We start from the raw sequence: 17,669 nt of genomic DNA, 5'->3' as shown, positions 1-17,669 counted from the left end.
ATTATATAGCCTCATAATTTTTAGTAGGTGCCACATGGCCGACCTAAAACCTTATACCGTTTTAGGCTTTATAATGCCTGACTATAATTTGAAGTTTCGGCGATCGTATAGCTAATGAACAACTGATGCAAGAAAAGTTTATTTTAAAAGATCAATTGAATCTAAGAAGTGGCTATACTTGTACATATATGCTTTTTGATTTTGAGGCAAGGCGATGATATTATTATTTTTGTAACGCTTGCAGCAGCAACTGTTTTGTTAAATCAGTTTAATAGGCGAATATCGTAATTTTTCTTAGCGCCACCTCTTGGTCGTATGATGGAAAGGCGCAAGCAGGTCAATAGGGTAACTCCTTGCTTAACAGGTGCAAGTGTCACTTTCGCCGAAAATGGCTACTTTCACCTCGCTGACCTACCGCCTCTGTAAAAAGGTTCCCGCCTGGTCCAAGGCGTCAGATGCTTTCTTTTTCTGGTGATACTTGGCCGAGATCAGACGTGTGCAAATTGCAGTTCAAAGTTTTTTTTATATCCGAGTCGAAGAAAAATTTTAAAGTCGCCAAAAAGAGCGTATCCAGATTGGTTTTATAAAAATAAAAAAAAATAAAAAAAAATAAAACAAAGGCCCACACAAAGGCCAGTGATAATATTGAGCTATTTTCGCCGGATGCCAGCCCTTGATCGTATTGGAGGGTTTCTGAAACCGAAGAGCAGTCCATTGCATTGGCATTTGCAATAAACGGCAGCCGCCAGCAGCATTAAAATTCTAAAAGACGAAATCACTCAAGTTTTGGACCCTATGTTCGACGCAGCAGAACTACCGCAGGCGATCGTCCGACCCACCTGAGTGCAACTCAGTCTTCTATCGTACGCGAAGCAGCTACCAGCGCCGTCGTATCCACGCTGCTAAATTTTACCCGCGTCGGCTTCATTGTTGTGTTTGGTTTAAATAAAAAGGTTGAGTGCAGCTAAGACGTGTGGCCCTGAGCAAAGGGAAAAGGCAGTAGTGGCTAAATTTTTGGTTGTTGGAAAAAAAACGATATAATGGCCAGCCAGAATCAACTTCTCCATAGGTTAAATTTTCATTATATTTATATTTAAAGTTCTATTTAGTCATACAGTTTTTTTTTACTGTTAATCTTGGTTCAGACCATTTATATTACATTGGTCGATGTCATTAATTTTACTTTGTGTAGGCATAGGGAAACACATGGCCGAATTTTAATTATTAGTTTATCTTGGTTCTCGAAATCCGAAGAGAGGCCGTATCTTCGAATATTGAAGAGGAAGAGGAGTACCGTTTTTTTTGTATGTTTTGTTGAGTGTTTTCTTTCGAGTGAGTTTTTTTTGAGTACAGCAAAAGAAAAAGAAACGAAATTCTGTTTTGTGTCCACACAGATGGTTGGATTGTATTCCCATCATCTAAGATTTTCCTTTTCAGCAGCGGTCTCATCGGGAAAGTACTTTCAGCGATGGATAACGCCAAGTAAGTTATTTTTTTTGCAAATTATTTTTTTGTTATTATTTTTTTTGCGAATCACGTAACAAAAAAAAAAAACTCAACTAAAGAGGCAAAACTCAGAACATATAGTTTCATTATTTAGCTTAACTGATTCAATTCTTTTTTCTTGCATCATTTTTCTACTGCCATTTTGTTTCCATGCCGAAAGTTTTTTTCTAATTTAATAATTCATAAGAATGTATATTTTTCATTTTGGTTATACCTTTATAAATCATTTTTGAATTCTATTTATTTTTCATATTCATTTTTTTTATTACCTTTTATCTATATATTTTAAGCATTCATATACATACACATTTAATTTCATTTATATTATACCTATTTAATTGTTATTTATAATTGGTTGTCATGCACTTCTTATTTTTCCACGTTCGTTTTTTTTGTGAATAAATTATATTTTATAATGTTTTAACTTAACTTCTTTTGATCAATGCTAGTCATGCCGCCCCTGTAGGTCTCCCGGAAATTTTAGGGGTCATTCTAATAGTTAGTCCTTATTTTTTTGGTAAGGAATGACCATGGTAGGGAGGGCAGTTCACCTCAATAACACCTGAGGGTCGCAGTTCACCTCATTAACACCTGAGGGTCGCAATTTTCGTTTTATGTTTGTTTTCCCTCTTACTATCCTGTGTGTGTATTACCGCAACTTTTCCGCTTGTCTGCACGCATCTTTTTTTTAAAGAAATATATATGTATAGGCAAACCATAGGCGAGAAGCAAGATCACCACCCCACTTGCCGACGAGCCAGAGCCGGAAAAATTTCGCGTGCGCTCTCACCTATGCCCACCATCTAGCCTGGATTATATACGTAACCCGTTACAGTTATGAATTATAATAAACAATAATATTATTTAAAATGGCGCCCAACGTGTGGGGCATACTTTATCTAGACCTTTATAATAACTTTCTCTAGAACTCACATTCAGATAAAGAAGCCCATAATCTCATAGAGGCTCACACACACACAATGTTCTTTTCTTTATTTTCATTTTCAATTTTCCTAAATTATAACAGTAACATTGGGTTGGAGACACTTTGTAGTTCAGCTACCTATCTTCTGTCTTTTCAACCACGGTTGGTGTTGCCGCTAAAATTTATTCTTCCTATGAGTTATTTGATCCCTCATTTAGACGCATAGGATACGCAGGTATTTAAATTTCCAGTAGTTGAATACCTGACCACGGCTGAAAGTAGGAGAAAGTAATTCAGAAAGCTTTTCTATTTGAACAAATTTCCTTTGAGTTTTAATTTTGCTATTCAAGACGCATAGGATATGCAGATGACTTTGTTATTAGTAACGAATCAACTGACCACGGCTGAAAGGCGAAAGAAAAGACTCAAAACAAATCTATAGGTAAACTTTATTTGTAGTTTAAATGCATAGGATTTTGCAGTGTGATTTTCTTTTATAAGAATTCCTCTGACCACATTTAAATTATTTAATAAATCAAAAACCAAATCTTTTCCTTTAAAAAAAAAAAAAAAAATATTTCAATATGTAAGTTGCTTTGGATGACAAATTGAGTTGATAAATGTTATCACCATTTGGCCACAGCTTACTCATGTTGTTGTTGTTGCGCGAAAAATAAGAAAGAAAAAAAACGGACAGGTCTACCGCAATTGATTCTATTGGATCAGCTGTGGACGATTGTAATGACTTGTCGCCGCCAGCATCAAACGTAATATTTTACTTTTTCTTTTCGACGCAAACGTAAACAAATCTGCTAATTTGCTGATAAGGGATTCATGCAGGGAGCATTGACTAAGCAAAAGATCAATTTATGTTTATGCTTTTTGTTCTTCTTGATATTTATTTGTTGATTTACAAGTACCGCAATAGTTTTTATTGTTTACACGTTTTACTTTAGGTCTTAGCATAATTATTATTTGTTTAGAATTACACTCATTTCGCTCAGGTTGTGTTTGCAGTTTCGTTCGCATACAGAGAGCAGTTGAAGAGATTAGCGAATAGCGGCTCCAAGGGTTATTGACCTTGCCCTTGAAATTGCTTAGATCAGCTGTTTTGTATTTCTGTTATTTTTTTTTGCTCTTAATAAGTTCTGTTGTTTATCATGGGTGTCGATCATTCGGATGAGGAGGCAGGCACAAATGCCCAATCTACAACACAGTGTCATATATGTAAAAAGAGCATAGCAGCAACGACTGGCTACACGACTACTTGTGGCCATGAATTTCATAAAAAGTGCATTATGGCTCATGCACGCACATCAAATACTTGCCCATTCTGTGTAGCTGTTTGTTTCAAAAGCCAACCAGACACAATAGCGCAGAATACCAGGCAACAAGTCAGATTACACGAAACGTATGCAACTCAAGACGACATACCGGGTACTAGTAGATCAGCAGAACAACGGAATAGCACGAATTCCCAAGAAAATTCTATCGTTCCTATAGTGGCTCAGGCAGTTCGAGCCATGCAAAATGACCTTTTTAGCCAATTGTCAGCTCAAATAGCTCAGTCGATACGGACCAACATAGCAGAACAGATGAGTTCTTTAGTGGCTCAGACCCAAAACCAGGCTCAAAATACTCGTAGAAATAATAATGAGCAAGAGGCGCAACGCAGTCAGCGCGAGTCAATGTCTGTGGTATTTCCTACTGGAACACCAACTTCGCACAGCGATTTAACGTATCGTCCAGATAAAGTTGGTCATATTCTGAATAGTTGGAAGTTACGCTTCAATGGAAATCCGGAGGGCATTAGTGTCGATAATTTTATATATAGAGCTGAGGCAATGACACACCAAACTCTAGAGGGAAATTTTGCACTTCTTTGTTCTAATGCCAGTTTGCTTTTTGAAGGAAAGGCACGAGAATTTTATTGGCGGTTCCATCGAACTACTCCTTTGGCAAGGTGGGACTTACTTTGTAACGCACTTCGAAAACAATATCGAGATTCGCGTACAGATGTAGACATTCGAGAGGCTATCAGGGATCGAAAGCAGCGGGAAAAAGAAAATTTCGATTCATTTTATGACGCAATAGTTCAGCTAATGGATAGTTTAGAAAGTCCTATGCCTGAAGAGATTGTTGTCGAAACACTACGTCGAAACTTAAGGCCCGAAATAAGGCACGAATTATTAAACATTCAAATAAATTCGGTTAGCCGCCTGCGTGAAATTTGTCGCCGTCGCGAAGCGTTTTTAAAAGACGTAAAGCGAGATTATAGCTATCAAAAAACAGTTCCTTTTAGAAAGCAAGTTTCTGAGCTGGTAGAGGATAGTGAAACTGAGGATGCCGCAGAATTTTCTGACATGGAGAGCGAAGGCGAAATTGGCGCAATGGCTCTAGTTTGTTGGAATTGTCGTAAAGAGGGGCATCGATATCAAGATTGTGAAGCTAAGCGTAGAGTTTTTTGTTATGGTTGTGGTGCTAAGAATACATATAAACCAACTTGCACCAAATGCTCAAAAAACTCGAGGTCGAACGCACCGGCTCGGCAGCACCCGTGTGTTCAGAGCAGCAAATTAACGAATGCCGAATAATTACCGATGAAAACACAAGTACAGCTAGTTCTACGTTGTCACTTTTGCATTGGCCGCAAAAGTACAAAAACTTTGTAGATATATTTAATTTTAAAAACTTAGGTAGAAGAAAATCAGTTTCTAGAAATGCAAAACGCATGCGCGCGTATTGGCAATCTGCAAAAACAATAAATGCCATTCGCTATAAAAATAATGATAAGCGCCCGTATGCTGAAGTTCGTATGCTGGATAGAATTGTGCTTGGATTAATGGACACTGGCGCAGCTATTAGTTGTGTAGGTGGTCGATTGGCAGAACAATTAATACGAAGTAGATTCAATTTCAAAAGAATTATAAGTTCAGCTTGTACCGCAGATGGAAAAAAACAAGAAATTGTAGGTCGTTTTAAAACTGCAATAAAATACAAAAACGAGACGAAAGATATAGAGTTGCATATTATTCCTTCCTTAAGTCAGGATCTGTACCTTGGAATCGATTTTTGGACAACGTTCAATCTTTTGCCACCGGACAGAGAAATTTCCGAACTGTCATCAGATTCTCACAACTTATTGGGTTTACAAAAGGAAAGCCTTCAGGCAGTAATTGACAAATTTCCTTCATTTGTAGTTTCTGGTCTTGGCAAGACTTCGCTCATATCGCACATAATTGACGTTGGTGATGCAAAACCAATTAAACAGCGTCATTTTCCTATTTCTCCGGCTCAAGAAAAACTTCTATATGCTGAGATTGATCGCATGCTTGAGCAAGGAGTTATAGAAGAGTCAGACAGTGCTTGGTCTTCGCCAGTTGTGTTGGTACAAAAGCCAGGAAAATTTCGTATTTGTTTGGATAGCAGAAAAGTCAATGCTGTATCGCGAAAAGACGCGTATCCGCTTCCACAAATTGATGGCATTTTAAGCCGTTTGCCAAAAGCAATGTTTATATCAAGTCTAGATTTGAAAGATGCCTACTGGCAAATTCCGTTAGATGTTTCGTCGCGAGATAAAACAGCATTTACGATACCGGGTAGGCCGCTTTACCAGTATAAAGTCATGCCATTTGGTTTGACCAATGCTGCCGCAACAATGACTCGTCTAATGGATAAAGTTATTCCACCATCGCTCAGAAATGAGGTATTTGTTTATTTGGACGACTTGTTAATTGTGTCGAATAGTTTTGAGTCGCACTTAAAGGTTTTGACTCAAGTTGCTGAGCGAATCAAATCTGCTGGTTTAACACTAAACGTAGAAAAGAGCAAATTTTGCATGCGCTCGGTTAAATATTTAGGACATATTATAGGTGAAGGTGTCATTCGTACAGACCCAGAAAAAATTTCAGCAATGACAGATTTTCCAATTCCTCGTACACTCAAAGCTCTAAGGAGTTTCTTGGGAATGGTTGGATGGTACCGCAAGTTTATTAGCAATTTTGCCGCAATATCTGCTCCACTTACAGATCTGTTAAAGCCCAGACAGAAATTCATTATGACTCCAGAGGGTGAACAAGCATTTGTAAAATTAAAGCAGTTGCTTTGCTTAGCACCAGTGCTACGCAGTCCCGATTTCAGCAAGCCCTTTTTTATACACTGTGACGCTAGCAAAACTGGAGTCGGAGGTGTCTTGGTTCAAAAGACTGAAGATGGAGATGAATATCCCATAGCTTTTGTTTCGAAAAAACTTAACAAGGCTCAAAAAAATTATACTGTAACTGAGCAAGAATGTTTAGCAGCTTTAGTATGCATTAAGCGTTTTCGTGCTTATGTTGAAGGTCACGAATTCACGGTGATAACCGATCATGCGTCCTTAAAGTGGCTCATGTCACAACAAGACTTACATTCTCGTCTTGCTCGATGGGCACTAAAACTTCAAGGTTTTAGATTTAAAATTGAACATCGAAGCGGTAGATTGAATATTGTTCCAGATGCTTTGTCTAGGGTGCACGATGACGAAATAGCTGCGATAGAGGCCAGTAATGGTTTGTTAGTCGACTTGGAATCTAAATTTTTTAAGTCCGATGACTATACTGAGCTCATGGAACGCGTTAAGGCAAATGCAGACAAATTACCCGATGTTAAAGTGGTTGAAAATTTTGTGTACCGTAGATCAGACCATGCAACGGGAGACCAGTTGCATGATTCTTTTGGTTGGAAGTTATGGATTCCTAAGGAATTAGTTTCAGAGGTTTTGAAAAACGCACATGACCACCCGTTAGCTTCTCACGGTGGAGTGCATAAAACTTTGGAAAGGATACGAAGGTATTATTATTGGCCAGGCTTAGTGAACGATGTGAAATGTTACATAAATTCTTGCGAAACATGTAAAACGACTAAAGCGCCAAATACAGTTCAGCGTCCGCCAATTGGAAAGTCCCCAGAATCACAGAGATTCTTTCAAAGGTTGTATATTGATTTCTTAGGCCCGTACCCGCGTTCTCGTAGTGGAAATATTGGTATTTTTATTGTTATGGACCACTACACCAAGTTTGTTTTTCTTAAATCAGTGAAAAAACTGACTGCAGATGTTGTCGTGAAATATATGCAACAGGAGCTTTTCCACACATTTGGAGTTCCAGAGACAGTTGTTTCAGACAATGGTTCGCAATTTAAGGCTGAAGCTTTTCAAAAGTTGCTTCGGGACAATCAAGTTGTTCATACATTGACAGCTGTATATTCGCCACAGGCTAATGCGTCCGAGCGTGTAAATCGCTCAATTATTGCTGCTATTCGTTCTTATATAAGGCCAGATCAAAAAGACTGGGACGAGCATTTGAGCAGTATAAGTTGTGCTTTAAGGTCAGCAGTTCATTCCGGAATTGGTGCTACTCCATATTATATGGTGTTCGGTCAACAATTTTTAAATTCGGGTTCAACCTACAAATTGTTGAGACACTTAAAATTGCTAGAAGATAAAGCAGCTGTTTATAGCAAGGAAGATTCTCTCGAACTTATACGAAGCAAAGCATGCGAGGTAATGCGAAAACAAAATGAGAAAAATGAGCGCAATTACAATTTACGCTCAAGAGCAGTTTCGTATAGGGTAGGTCAGGAAATTTACCGGAGAAATTTTCGACAGAGTAATTTTCAAGCTGGCTATAACTCAAAATTGGGACCTGCCTATATCAAAGCCCGTGTTCGACGTAAAATTGGCAATTGCTATTACGAGCTGGAGGATCTCCAGGGTCGATTTGTTGGCAAATATCACGCAAAAGACTTAAAGCAATAGCTGCTTCAAGCTTAGGTGTGATCAGCCTTGATGTTTTTTTTAAAAAAACCACCAAGTCTGATTTTGGTGGGGGGCATTTGTAACGCTTGCAGCAGCAACTGTTTTGTTAAATCAGTTTAATAGGCGAATATCGTAATTTTTCTTAGCGCCACCTCTTGGTCGTATGATGGAAAGGCGCAAGCAGGTCAATAGGGTAACTCCTTGCTTAACAGGTGCAAGTGTCACTTTCGCCGAAAATGGCTACTTTCACCTCGCTGACCTACCGCCTCTGTAAAAAGGTTCCCGCCTGGTCCAAGGCGTCAGATGCTTTCTTTTTCTGGTGATACTTGGCCGAGATCAGACGTGTGCAAATTGCAGTTCAAAGTTTTTTTTATATCCGAGTCGAAGAAAAATTTTAAAGTCGCCAAAAAGAGCGTATCCAGATTGGTTTTATAAAAATAAAAAAAAATAAAAAAAAATAAAACAAAGGCCCACACAAAGGCCAGTGATAATATTGAGCTATTTTCGCCGGATGCCAGCCCTTGATCGTATTGGAGGGTTTCTGAAACCGAAGAGCAGTCCATTGCATTGGCATTTGCAATAAACGGCAGCCGCCAGCAGCATTAAAATTCTAAAAGACGAAATCACTCAAGTTTTGGACCCTATGTTCGACGCAGCAGAACTACCGCAGGCGATCGTCCGACCCACCTGAGTGCAACTCAGTCTTCTATCGTACGCGAAGCAGCTACCAGCGCCGTCGTATCCACGCTGCTAAATTTTACCCGCGTCGGCTTCATTGTTGTGTTTGGTTTAAATAAAAAGGTTGAGTGCAGCTAAGACGTGTGGCCCTGAGCAAAGGGAAAAGGCAGTAGTGGCTAAATTTTTGGTTGTTGGAAAAAAAACGATATAATGGCCAGCCAGAATCAACTTCTCCATAGGTTAAATTTTCATTATATTTATATTTAAAGTTCTATTTAGTCATACAGTTTTTTTTTACTGTTAATCTTGGTTCAGACCATTTATATTACATTGGTCGATGTCATTAATTTTACTTTGTGTAGGCATAGGGAAACACATGGCCGAATTTTAATTATTAGTTTATCTTGGTTCTCGAAATCCGAAGAGAGGCCGTATCTTCGAATATTGAAGAGGAAGAGGAGTACCGTTTTTTTTGTATGTTTTGTTGAGTGTTTTCTTTCGAGTGAGTTTTTTTTGAGTACAGCAAAAGAAAAAGAAACGAAATTCTGTTTTGTGTCCACACAGATGGTTGGATTGTATTCCCATCATCTAAGATTTTCCTTTTCAGCAGCGGTCTCATCGGGAAAGTACTTTCAGCGATGGATAACGCCAAGTAAGTTATTTTTTTTGCAAATTATTTTTTTGTTATTATTTTTTTTGCGAATCACGTAACAAAAAAAAAAAACTCAACTAAAGAGGCAAAACTCAGAACATATAGTTTCATTATTTAGCTTAACTGATTCAATTCTTTTTTCTTGCATCATTTTTCTACTGCCATTTTGTTTCCATGCCGAAAGTTTTTTTCTAATTTAATAATTCATAAGAATGTATATTTTTCATTTTGGTTATACCTTTATAAATCATTTTTGAATTCTATTTATTTTTCATATTCATTTTTTTTATTACCTTTTATCTATATATTTTAAGCATTCATATACATACACATTTAATTTCATTTATATTATACCTATTTAATTGTTATTTATAATTGGTTGTCATGCACTTCTTATTTTTCCACGTTCGTTTTTTTTGTGAATAAATTATATTTTATAATGTTTTAACTTAACTTCTTTTGATCAATGCTAGTCATGCCGCCCCTGTAGGTCTCCCGGAAATTTTAGGGGTCATTCTAATAGTTAGTCCTTATTTTTTTGGTAAGGAATGACCATGGTAGGGAGGGCAGTTCACCTCAATAACACCTGAGGGTCGCAGTTCACCTCATTAACACCTGAGGGTCGCAATTTTCGTTTTATGTTTGTTTTCCCTCTTACTATCCTGTGTGTGTATTACCGCAACTTTTCCGCTTGTCTGCACGCATCTTTTTTTTAAAGAAATATATATGTATAGGCAAACCATAGGCGAGAAGCAAGATCACCACCCCACTTGCCGACGAGCCAGAGCCGGAAAAATTTCGCGTGCGCTCTCACCTATGCCCACCATCTAGCCTGGATTATATACGTAACCCGTTACATTTTGCTGTACTTCCTGAATTATCCTCGTATGCACTGTACATGTATGTATATGTGTCTGTGCGCCCTGTTCCTTTTGAGTAGCGCTTTGAGTTTGGGAGTGTGACAGCTCAATATATTCGCTATTTGTCGCTGTATAAACTAAACTGCGTTAAGATATGTAGACACACACACACACACACACACACACTCACCTGCCATATGTACATACATACGTACAGCTGTACAGATGTGGCAAGGTGTAGCTCCATTGCTGTTGTTGTTGCTGTAACTTCTCCATTATACTGTCGTTGCCGTTGTCTTTGTCGCTGGCGTTAGGGACTGCCGCCATACTCGTATATACATACATACGTACGAGTAAGTGCGGTTTGCCGATGTTGCAAAACTGTTGAACGATGCCGGGCAGGCAACACTCACACACACACACACACACACACACACATACTCAGTACTTACAGAAATACTGGACACACACCTAGATAGCGGTGGGTGCTAGAACGCGGTCGCAGGCTTGCTCGCTGGGACTTGGTCGCCGTCTCCTTCGTCAACCGTGGCGGTTTGTTATTGTAGAAATGCAGGAAAATCAATTTCGTTCTCCATTTGCAGTTGGCAATTTGCATAATAAGGTCGTTTGGCGCAATTTGCATGTGAATGTGATAAATTCAACGGTGTGTCGTGCACGTGCATGTGTGTGTGTGTGTGTCGTACGAGGCGTATACGTTACAGCCCAGAGCGTGCCACTGTGCAGACACCCAAGTATGCGTGTGGGCCACTATATGTGTGTGTCTGTATATGTACATTTATATATATATATGTATATATAGTATTTGTTTTGTATGCTTTGTTTGCCAGCGTAGTTCTTCTCGTTCCGCTGCTCACCTCTCGTGACCTGTGTGCGCGCGTTTTGCCTCCGCCTTTTAACTTCCTTTCGTATTTCGCCTTCTGCTGCTCGCTCTTTTCACCTTTAACTCCCGACGTGCGACGTTTTGAAAAATGAAAAGTGTAGCGTCATATTAAATAAGTAGGTGTGTCCATGTCCGTGCCATGCCGGCGTCCATGGCATGGCATAGCATGGCCTGGCATGGCATGCTAATACCCACCAACTGCCGACTTCGCCATCACAATAACGCAACATCGGGCAATCGTAAAACGCGACTCCTGCAGGGCAAAAATTTTGCAAGTGCGCGCCAAACGCGAAATGTCGCGACGTGAAGGCAAAAAAGAAATGTGCATTTTTGTGATTTAAAAGCTTTCGAAGTTTTTCGTGTGATTTTTATTCTCTTTTTTCCATACATTTTTGACCAGCAGCAAATGACCAAACAAAGTGCATTTGTCCGACGCGTGAATTGTAGACTGCAGGGACGTGCAGTTTGTGTCTTTCTCCGACTACCCCCCTCCCCACCCGGAGTCGGCAAACCGCTTTGCGATAATAGGTTGCCTCTGCTGCATATGCAATGTGGCCGGAATAAGTGTTATTCATGTCGAGGCTTTTTGGCATATATTGCTGGCCCAAAGCAGCACTTTCTATTTTATATGCAAAATATGGCCAGCAACCAACAAAGGGGACTCACAAAACAAAGCAAAACATTTGTTGGAAATGCTTAAAAATCGCGTACCTCAACTTTTTGTCAAGTTGGATATGTTTCCTCTTCTCTTCCTATTTGACACAATTGTAGGGAAATACTTGTATGTAACTGTGCACCAGTGTTCAAGATGATGGAGCCTGCATTAGAAAATTGCATATTAATAAATCACTAGAAATAGTTTTTATCAATTGATAAAGTTCGATAGTAACATTCCCATAAGCAGATTTACTATAGCCACGACATAATTTTTCAATCTGATTCAGTCTTCATTAAACTTAGAGAAAGAATCTAGAAATATTATATTCTTATGTAAGAGCAGGGCGTACGCAGCTTTTCCAAAGGGGGGGACCAACAAACTAAAATGTTGATTTTATAATACGCGGTGCGGTAAAATATGAATCATATAATAATAATCAAACTCAGTTCAAATTTAAGGCGATATAGTGCGCCATAATAACGAATTAGTTGGGTGCAATAGACCCAGCTGAACCCCCTCTCCCCTGCGTGCGCCCTTGATTATGAAACTACCTCTTCTTAATCCCCAAAATGCCTCTATGTAATATAGACTTAGCTTTAAGGTAAGGAATAATAAAATATTAGACTGAACCACCAATGGACATTTTTTAAAAGTATGGGTCCTTTGTACATAAAGCTTCAATTTCAATTTACAAGTGAATTAAAAAGTTCCCATCAAACAATCAGTTTATACAAGTATATTTATTGCTTCGTATAAATAGTGCATGTCGCACCCGTTTAGTTTTCCGAACATCTGCCCATAATGGGTTAATGCGCAGCTGCTATGGCCCGCTGCTTCATGCTAGCAACGGTAAAGCAACGGTAAATGGCCGAACCGTAAAAGTTTACGCTGCTACCTAAACGGAGACATAAACCGTCGCAGCTACCAAAAGGCATGCGGCATAAATCCGACTTGCCCTGAACATAATGGCCACACGAGCGTGGATGGTGAGCCTTGAACTAAAACTAAACATTGCACATTAAAGTTTGCTCGTTCCGCTTTGCTCTCTACCCTTCCTCATTATCTTTATCCTGCTCTCGTTTTATAACTCTCTCTCCCTCTCTCTCTCTCTCCCTCTTTACGACTAATTGCAGATATAACCAGCTCACTCACAATGACCGAGGTGAAGATACCCAATCACATAATGCGCCTGAAAAGCGCACTGCTCGGCTGCCGCTACTCCCTGGACGGGGAGTCGCTGTACTCGGTGAAGTGGTACAAGGATGGCCACGAGATCTATCGCTATGTGCCACGAGATAAGCCACCTGGACAGGCATTTCCGTTGCCGGGCGTTAACATTGACGTGAGTAGCCATAGCTGTAGTTGTTTCCATATCCGTGTTATACTTAGGTGTGCTGGTGTGGGTGGCTCGACAGGAACCCAAGGTGGCTGCAACAGGTGGCACGCCATTGTGTGTGGCACTGAAAATTTAATTTAAAATTTTATTGCAATTTATGGCGCTGATTTCAATGGCAGCCGGAACGCCGTGACAGACAAAATGGCAAAGCGGAGCAATCGCTAAATGGCGTTGAGGGCGTGTAGATTTAGTGTTATTGCCTTATCATAATGATTATTTTAAAACATGTAATTGCCACACTTGAACACACACATACATCCACTAAACATGTTTCCCTATTGTTGTTGCTGCTATTGCTATTGTTGTTGCTTTTGTTGCTTTAGCGTCCTCTCCTCATTGTGTTGCTCTAAATGAAATTGCTGCCACGTAGTTTTGCCATTTAACTTTAATTTAATGTTGATGTTATTTTTGCGCTGGCTATCAAAATGTAAGTGTGCGAGGTTAGGCTTAGAAAAAGGACGAATTAAAAATAAATTGTTACACTTTACGTTTTTTTAAGAAAGCAGCTAAACACTGATATGCAAATAAATATAGACCTTTAGGGAGAGAACAGATATTTTTTTAAATGTGAAAAATGCACTATTTTTGACACAACCAGACTTTTAGAAAGTTTTTTTATTGAAACTTTTTCTTAAATTGACATAAGTAGGTGGAGTTCCTAATTTAAAGAATAATTTAAAGAAAATGCAATTCTGAATCAAAGATTGAGTGCGGTGGCTTAATTGTAAGGCATAAGTGCACAAAAGCATAATCATTTGGAAATGTACAACTAGCATATTCTCTTGTTTATTTGTAATACGCACTCGTGTGTATTTGCAGAGCGGTGTCTATTTGCGCAGCTCGTGTCTATTTAACGAATATACCGTTAGTGGTTGTAATGCTTGAGATATTTCAATGGAGCAACATTTGTTTTTGAAAGTGCTTGAAATGCTGCTCAACGGAATTGAAAATCAACTGCCTAACATCAAGAAAATAGAACAAAGATATTCATTAATAATTAAGTATTAACCTAAATAAATGTAGACACATGAAGGCCTCATCGCTGGCTTGCTTTGGCCAGACCTCGCATGTGTGGGCGACTCGGCTTCCGTTTGCCACTTGACTGAGGTCACGTTGTGGCTTTGACGCCATTTTACGTACACATTGCACGCTAACGCGTCACTCAATTTCTATTGAAAAGGTTGCGCAGTTGCTCGTTACAAAATTTGTTAGGTAGTTGCGTTCGCGTTATTTTTTCTGGGTAGAAATCAGTTAAAGCTGCCGATACTCCAAACGCTGAGCGTTCACGACCATGTTGACGACCTCCGGCCGAAGAGCGAGTCTGAGCCCAACAGAACCTGAGTCCTAGGCCAAGCAGCTCTAATAACAATAATAATAATTTGCTAAAGCACTTAAGTTGTTCGACCTTGAAGACATTCTGAGGGTGGCGTCTGCTGCATCAGAGCGAAAAATAAAGCAAAGCCAGCAACTGAGCAGTGACGACCAGCGTGGCGTATGAGTGATGCGTGAGCGTGTTTTATGAGCTGTGCGTGTGCTAAGGAGGCGGCGGCATGCATGTGTAGGTGGATGTGTTATGGCAGCTAGCCCGGTTGAAACAAGGCACAATAATGCGTAATGCCACATAATTTGTAGACGTGAATGTCTATATTTTGAGACAAGGACCGCAGGGCATGAGAAAAAGGGTTATGGCATTGGGTTACAGGGTTTTTTGTGGGCTGTCTGCGTAACCATTTATGAAATATTTATGGCCATATGCGTGATTAGAACAAAGGCAAGCAAGTTTAGTGGCAGCTTTGATGGTTAGACATAAAATATGCCAAAGTTAAAAGGGGTCGCATGTAAGCATGTGCGAGTATGTCCCTACAATTACATACCAGCGTTGAAGCTTTGAAATCCATTTTATGGATAAACCAATTTGTTCAAAGTGAAAGCAGATACTACTGATACGAGTAGTTTTACAAGCATCAGGACTTAAAAAATCTCTTTCAAATTTAAGCTGCAACTTTCCAGATTCCCAGCTGTGTGCCAATCAGAAGAAAGAAGTTTACATTGTAGGTTTTGGAATTGAATTGTAACTTCTTTATATAATAACTAAGAGGTTCACATCGAGCAATATCTGATATTTTATTTTCCAATTGTATACTCTTCGGTAAACGATTGTTTTAACTTTAAGTTGGGTTTTTGTTTGTTTAAATAAATGGGCTATGATTCGTGTAGACTTTTAAGTTGTTGCCCAAAAATATTTCACTTCAAAAAAAGAAGAAAAACATGCAAGTAAAAGGAAACTGGAGAACTTTTATATTCTCTTAGAGATTCAAAGATGCATGCACATTTTATAGGAATGGAACTTGGAAGTGTGTACCACAGAAATTTGACTTCCTTGGAAATGTTCTTTAAAATTCGTATACCCGATTCAAGGTAAAAGGCGAGGCAGACCCCACAAAGTAAATACAAGTATATTCTTCATCAGCAATGAGGAATGAATCCTTACAGATCTAATAAGATGTTGTATAGGGTTTCATTTAGTAAAGCGAACATTTACAAGTTAATGTGCTGAAATGAATGTGGATTGGTAACGAGGTCCATTTGAAGGGGGAATATACGAAGTTGCCCGAATAAACCAACAAATTGATATGCATTGCCGTCATCCGCACCAAGTAACGTGGTAACAAACTAAAAATCACAATAAATTCAGATGCAAACCAAATTGCAAATAACAATAACAGCTTGCCACAAGCATAAACAAAATGGCGGGCACGTCCAGAGAGAAGTTGCTGCGAAAGGCAATAAATGTGGCAAGCGAAGGCATGGGAGAGCAAGAGCAGCGCCGGCTGCAATTCGAATTGCGGTTTTGGTTTTCTTTTTCCCTATGCCAGATTTGCTGCTGGTCCCGGTTTATGGGTCGTCTGTTGTGTAATATGAGCAGTGAGCGAGTGACTGTTTGCACAGCGCGCTGACAACTTGAGCGTGCATAGAAATTGGCAGTCTGTGGATCCAACTGGCAAGCAGGCCCGGCGCTAAAAAATCGGCTTAAGTTTGGATGGTTGTGGGGGACGGAGATGGTGCACCACTAGAAATGAACAAACAAAAGGCAGTGGGCGAGAAGTTGGGGGCGTGGCAGTCGATCCAATGGCGCCCTCCGCTAACAACGCCAACAACGAGCAACAAACCAAAATAATGTTGAACGTGACTTTTGTGATTGTTTTCGTAGCGAGGCGGGTGGTGCGGTGGTGCGGTAGTGTGGTGGTGGTGGTGTGGTTCTCAAAGAAGAATTTTCATAAAAATGTTGTCGACAAGTTTTCGGTTGGGTGAGGAAATGCAACGAAATTCGCTGTCAGATTTTGCAGCAGCCAACGCAATGTAAGCGAAGGCAAAGAAAACGAATGAAAAGTTCTCCAACAGTTAAAGTTGATGCGGCCTGAAGTGCACAAATACACACACATACATGCATATGTGTAGTGAGTGTGTGTTCTGTATACGTGTGTGTGTGTGTGTGTGTGGGTGTGTGTGCTATAATAAAACTGCAACTTAAAGAACTTGACTGCAATTGTTTCCAGCAAAATTGTTGAGTGACTTTTACAACAGCAGTGAGGCACTAGGAGCTACAACAACAACAACACACACACACACACATGTGTCTACAGTGTTGCTAATGTGCGTATGTGTATGTCTGTTATAAAATGGTACACCAGTCATGGCAACGGCAATGGCACCAGCAGCGCCAGCAGGGGGAGCAGGGGGAGCAGCATCAGCAACAAATTCTGTTATTGTATCTAGATTTTTCATTGCTTTTTGCCTAGCTCTACGAGTATACTCGTATTCGTGTTGCTTTTGTTTATGACTTGTATTTTTGTGCACTCCCCCGACTACCACCGGTGGCAGGCGCTTGACCAAATTACATTTCATCTCCTCCCCCGCTTCCGCTGCTCTGCTGTCGTCCTGTCTCTCTTGTCATTGGAGCGCTTTGGTTTGCCTCGGTTTTGCGTTTTCCAACAACATTTAAACTAATTTTGCCCGAAGAAAAATAATAAACTACAACTTGTGAAGAGGCTGCGATCATTAATCTTAATTTTACAAACAAAACGAGAACAGCAACAAACTGCAAAAGACGACCAGAAAACCAGAAATCTAATTGCCTTAATTTTAGTGGGCGGATGCCGAAGTCCTTGTTGCTATCCCTGTCGAGTCATGCCACGTCACGGTGCCACTGTCTGTAATTTGCTTTATTTTTAACTTTTCTCAAATATGTACTTTGGCTTGAACTTTTTGTGTCTTCTCTCCCCCACACATGTGTGCACA

General features: G+C 39.7%; 1 protein-coding gene across 5 annotated transcripts in view; it reads left to right on the top strand.

Moving 5' to 3' along the window:
* The first annotated feature begins 1,873 nt into the window (after positions 1 to 1,873).
* LOC115630808 overlaps positions 1,874 to 17,669 on the top strand; it is a 30,070-nt gene continuing 14,274 nt past the window's right edge. The window contains exons 1-3 of one of the 5 annotated variants that reach the window (XM_030527472.1): positions 1,875 to 9,142; positions 9,266 to 9,555; positions 13,108 to 13,316. In XM_030527472.1, the coding sequence (XP_030383332.1) occupies positions 9,114 to 9,142; positions 9,266 to 9,555; positions 13,108 to 13,316 (528 nt within the window). In that variant the 5' untranslated portion in view covers positions 1,875 to 9,113. Of the gene's footprint in view, positions 9,143 to 9,200; positions 9,556 to 13,107; positions 13,317 to 17,669 lie in introns of those variants that run through there. The other 4 variants (XM_030527474.1, XR_003996108.1, XM_030527476.1 and 1 more) reach the window with 4 other exon arrangements.

This window comes from Scaptodrosophila lebanonensis, unplaced genomic scaffold (genome assembly GCF_003285725.1).
Source record: "Scaptodrosophila lebanonensis strain 11010-0011.00,11010-0021.00 unplaced genomic scaffold, SlebRS2 tig00001410-arrow-pilon, whole genome shotgun sequence".
In the NCBI taxonomy this organism is placed as follows: domain Eukaryota; kingdom Metazoa; phylum Arthropoda; class Insecta; order Diptera; family Drosophilidae; genus Scaptodrosophila; species Scaptodrosophila lebanonensis.
This window is presented reverse-complemented; position numbering and strand designations above follow the sequence as displayed.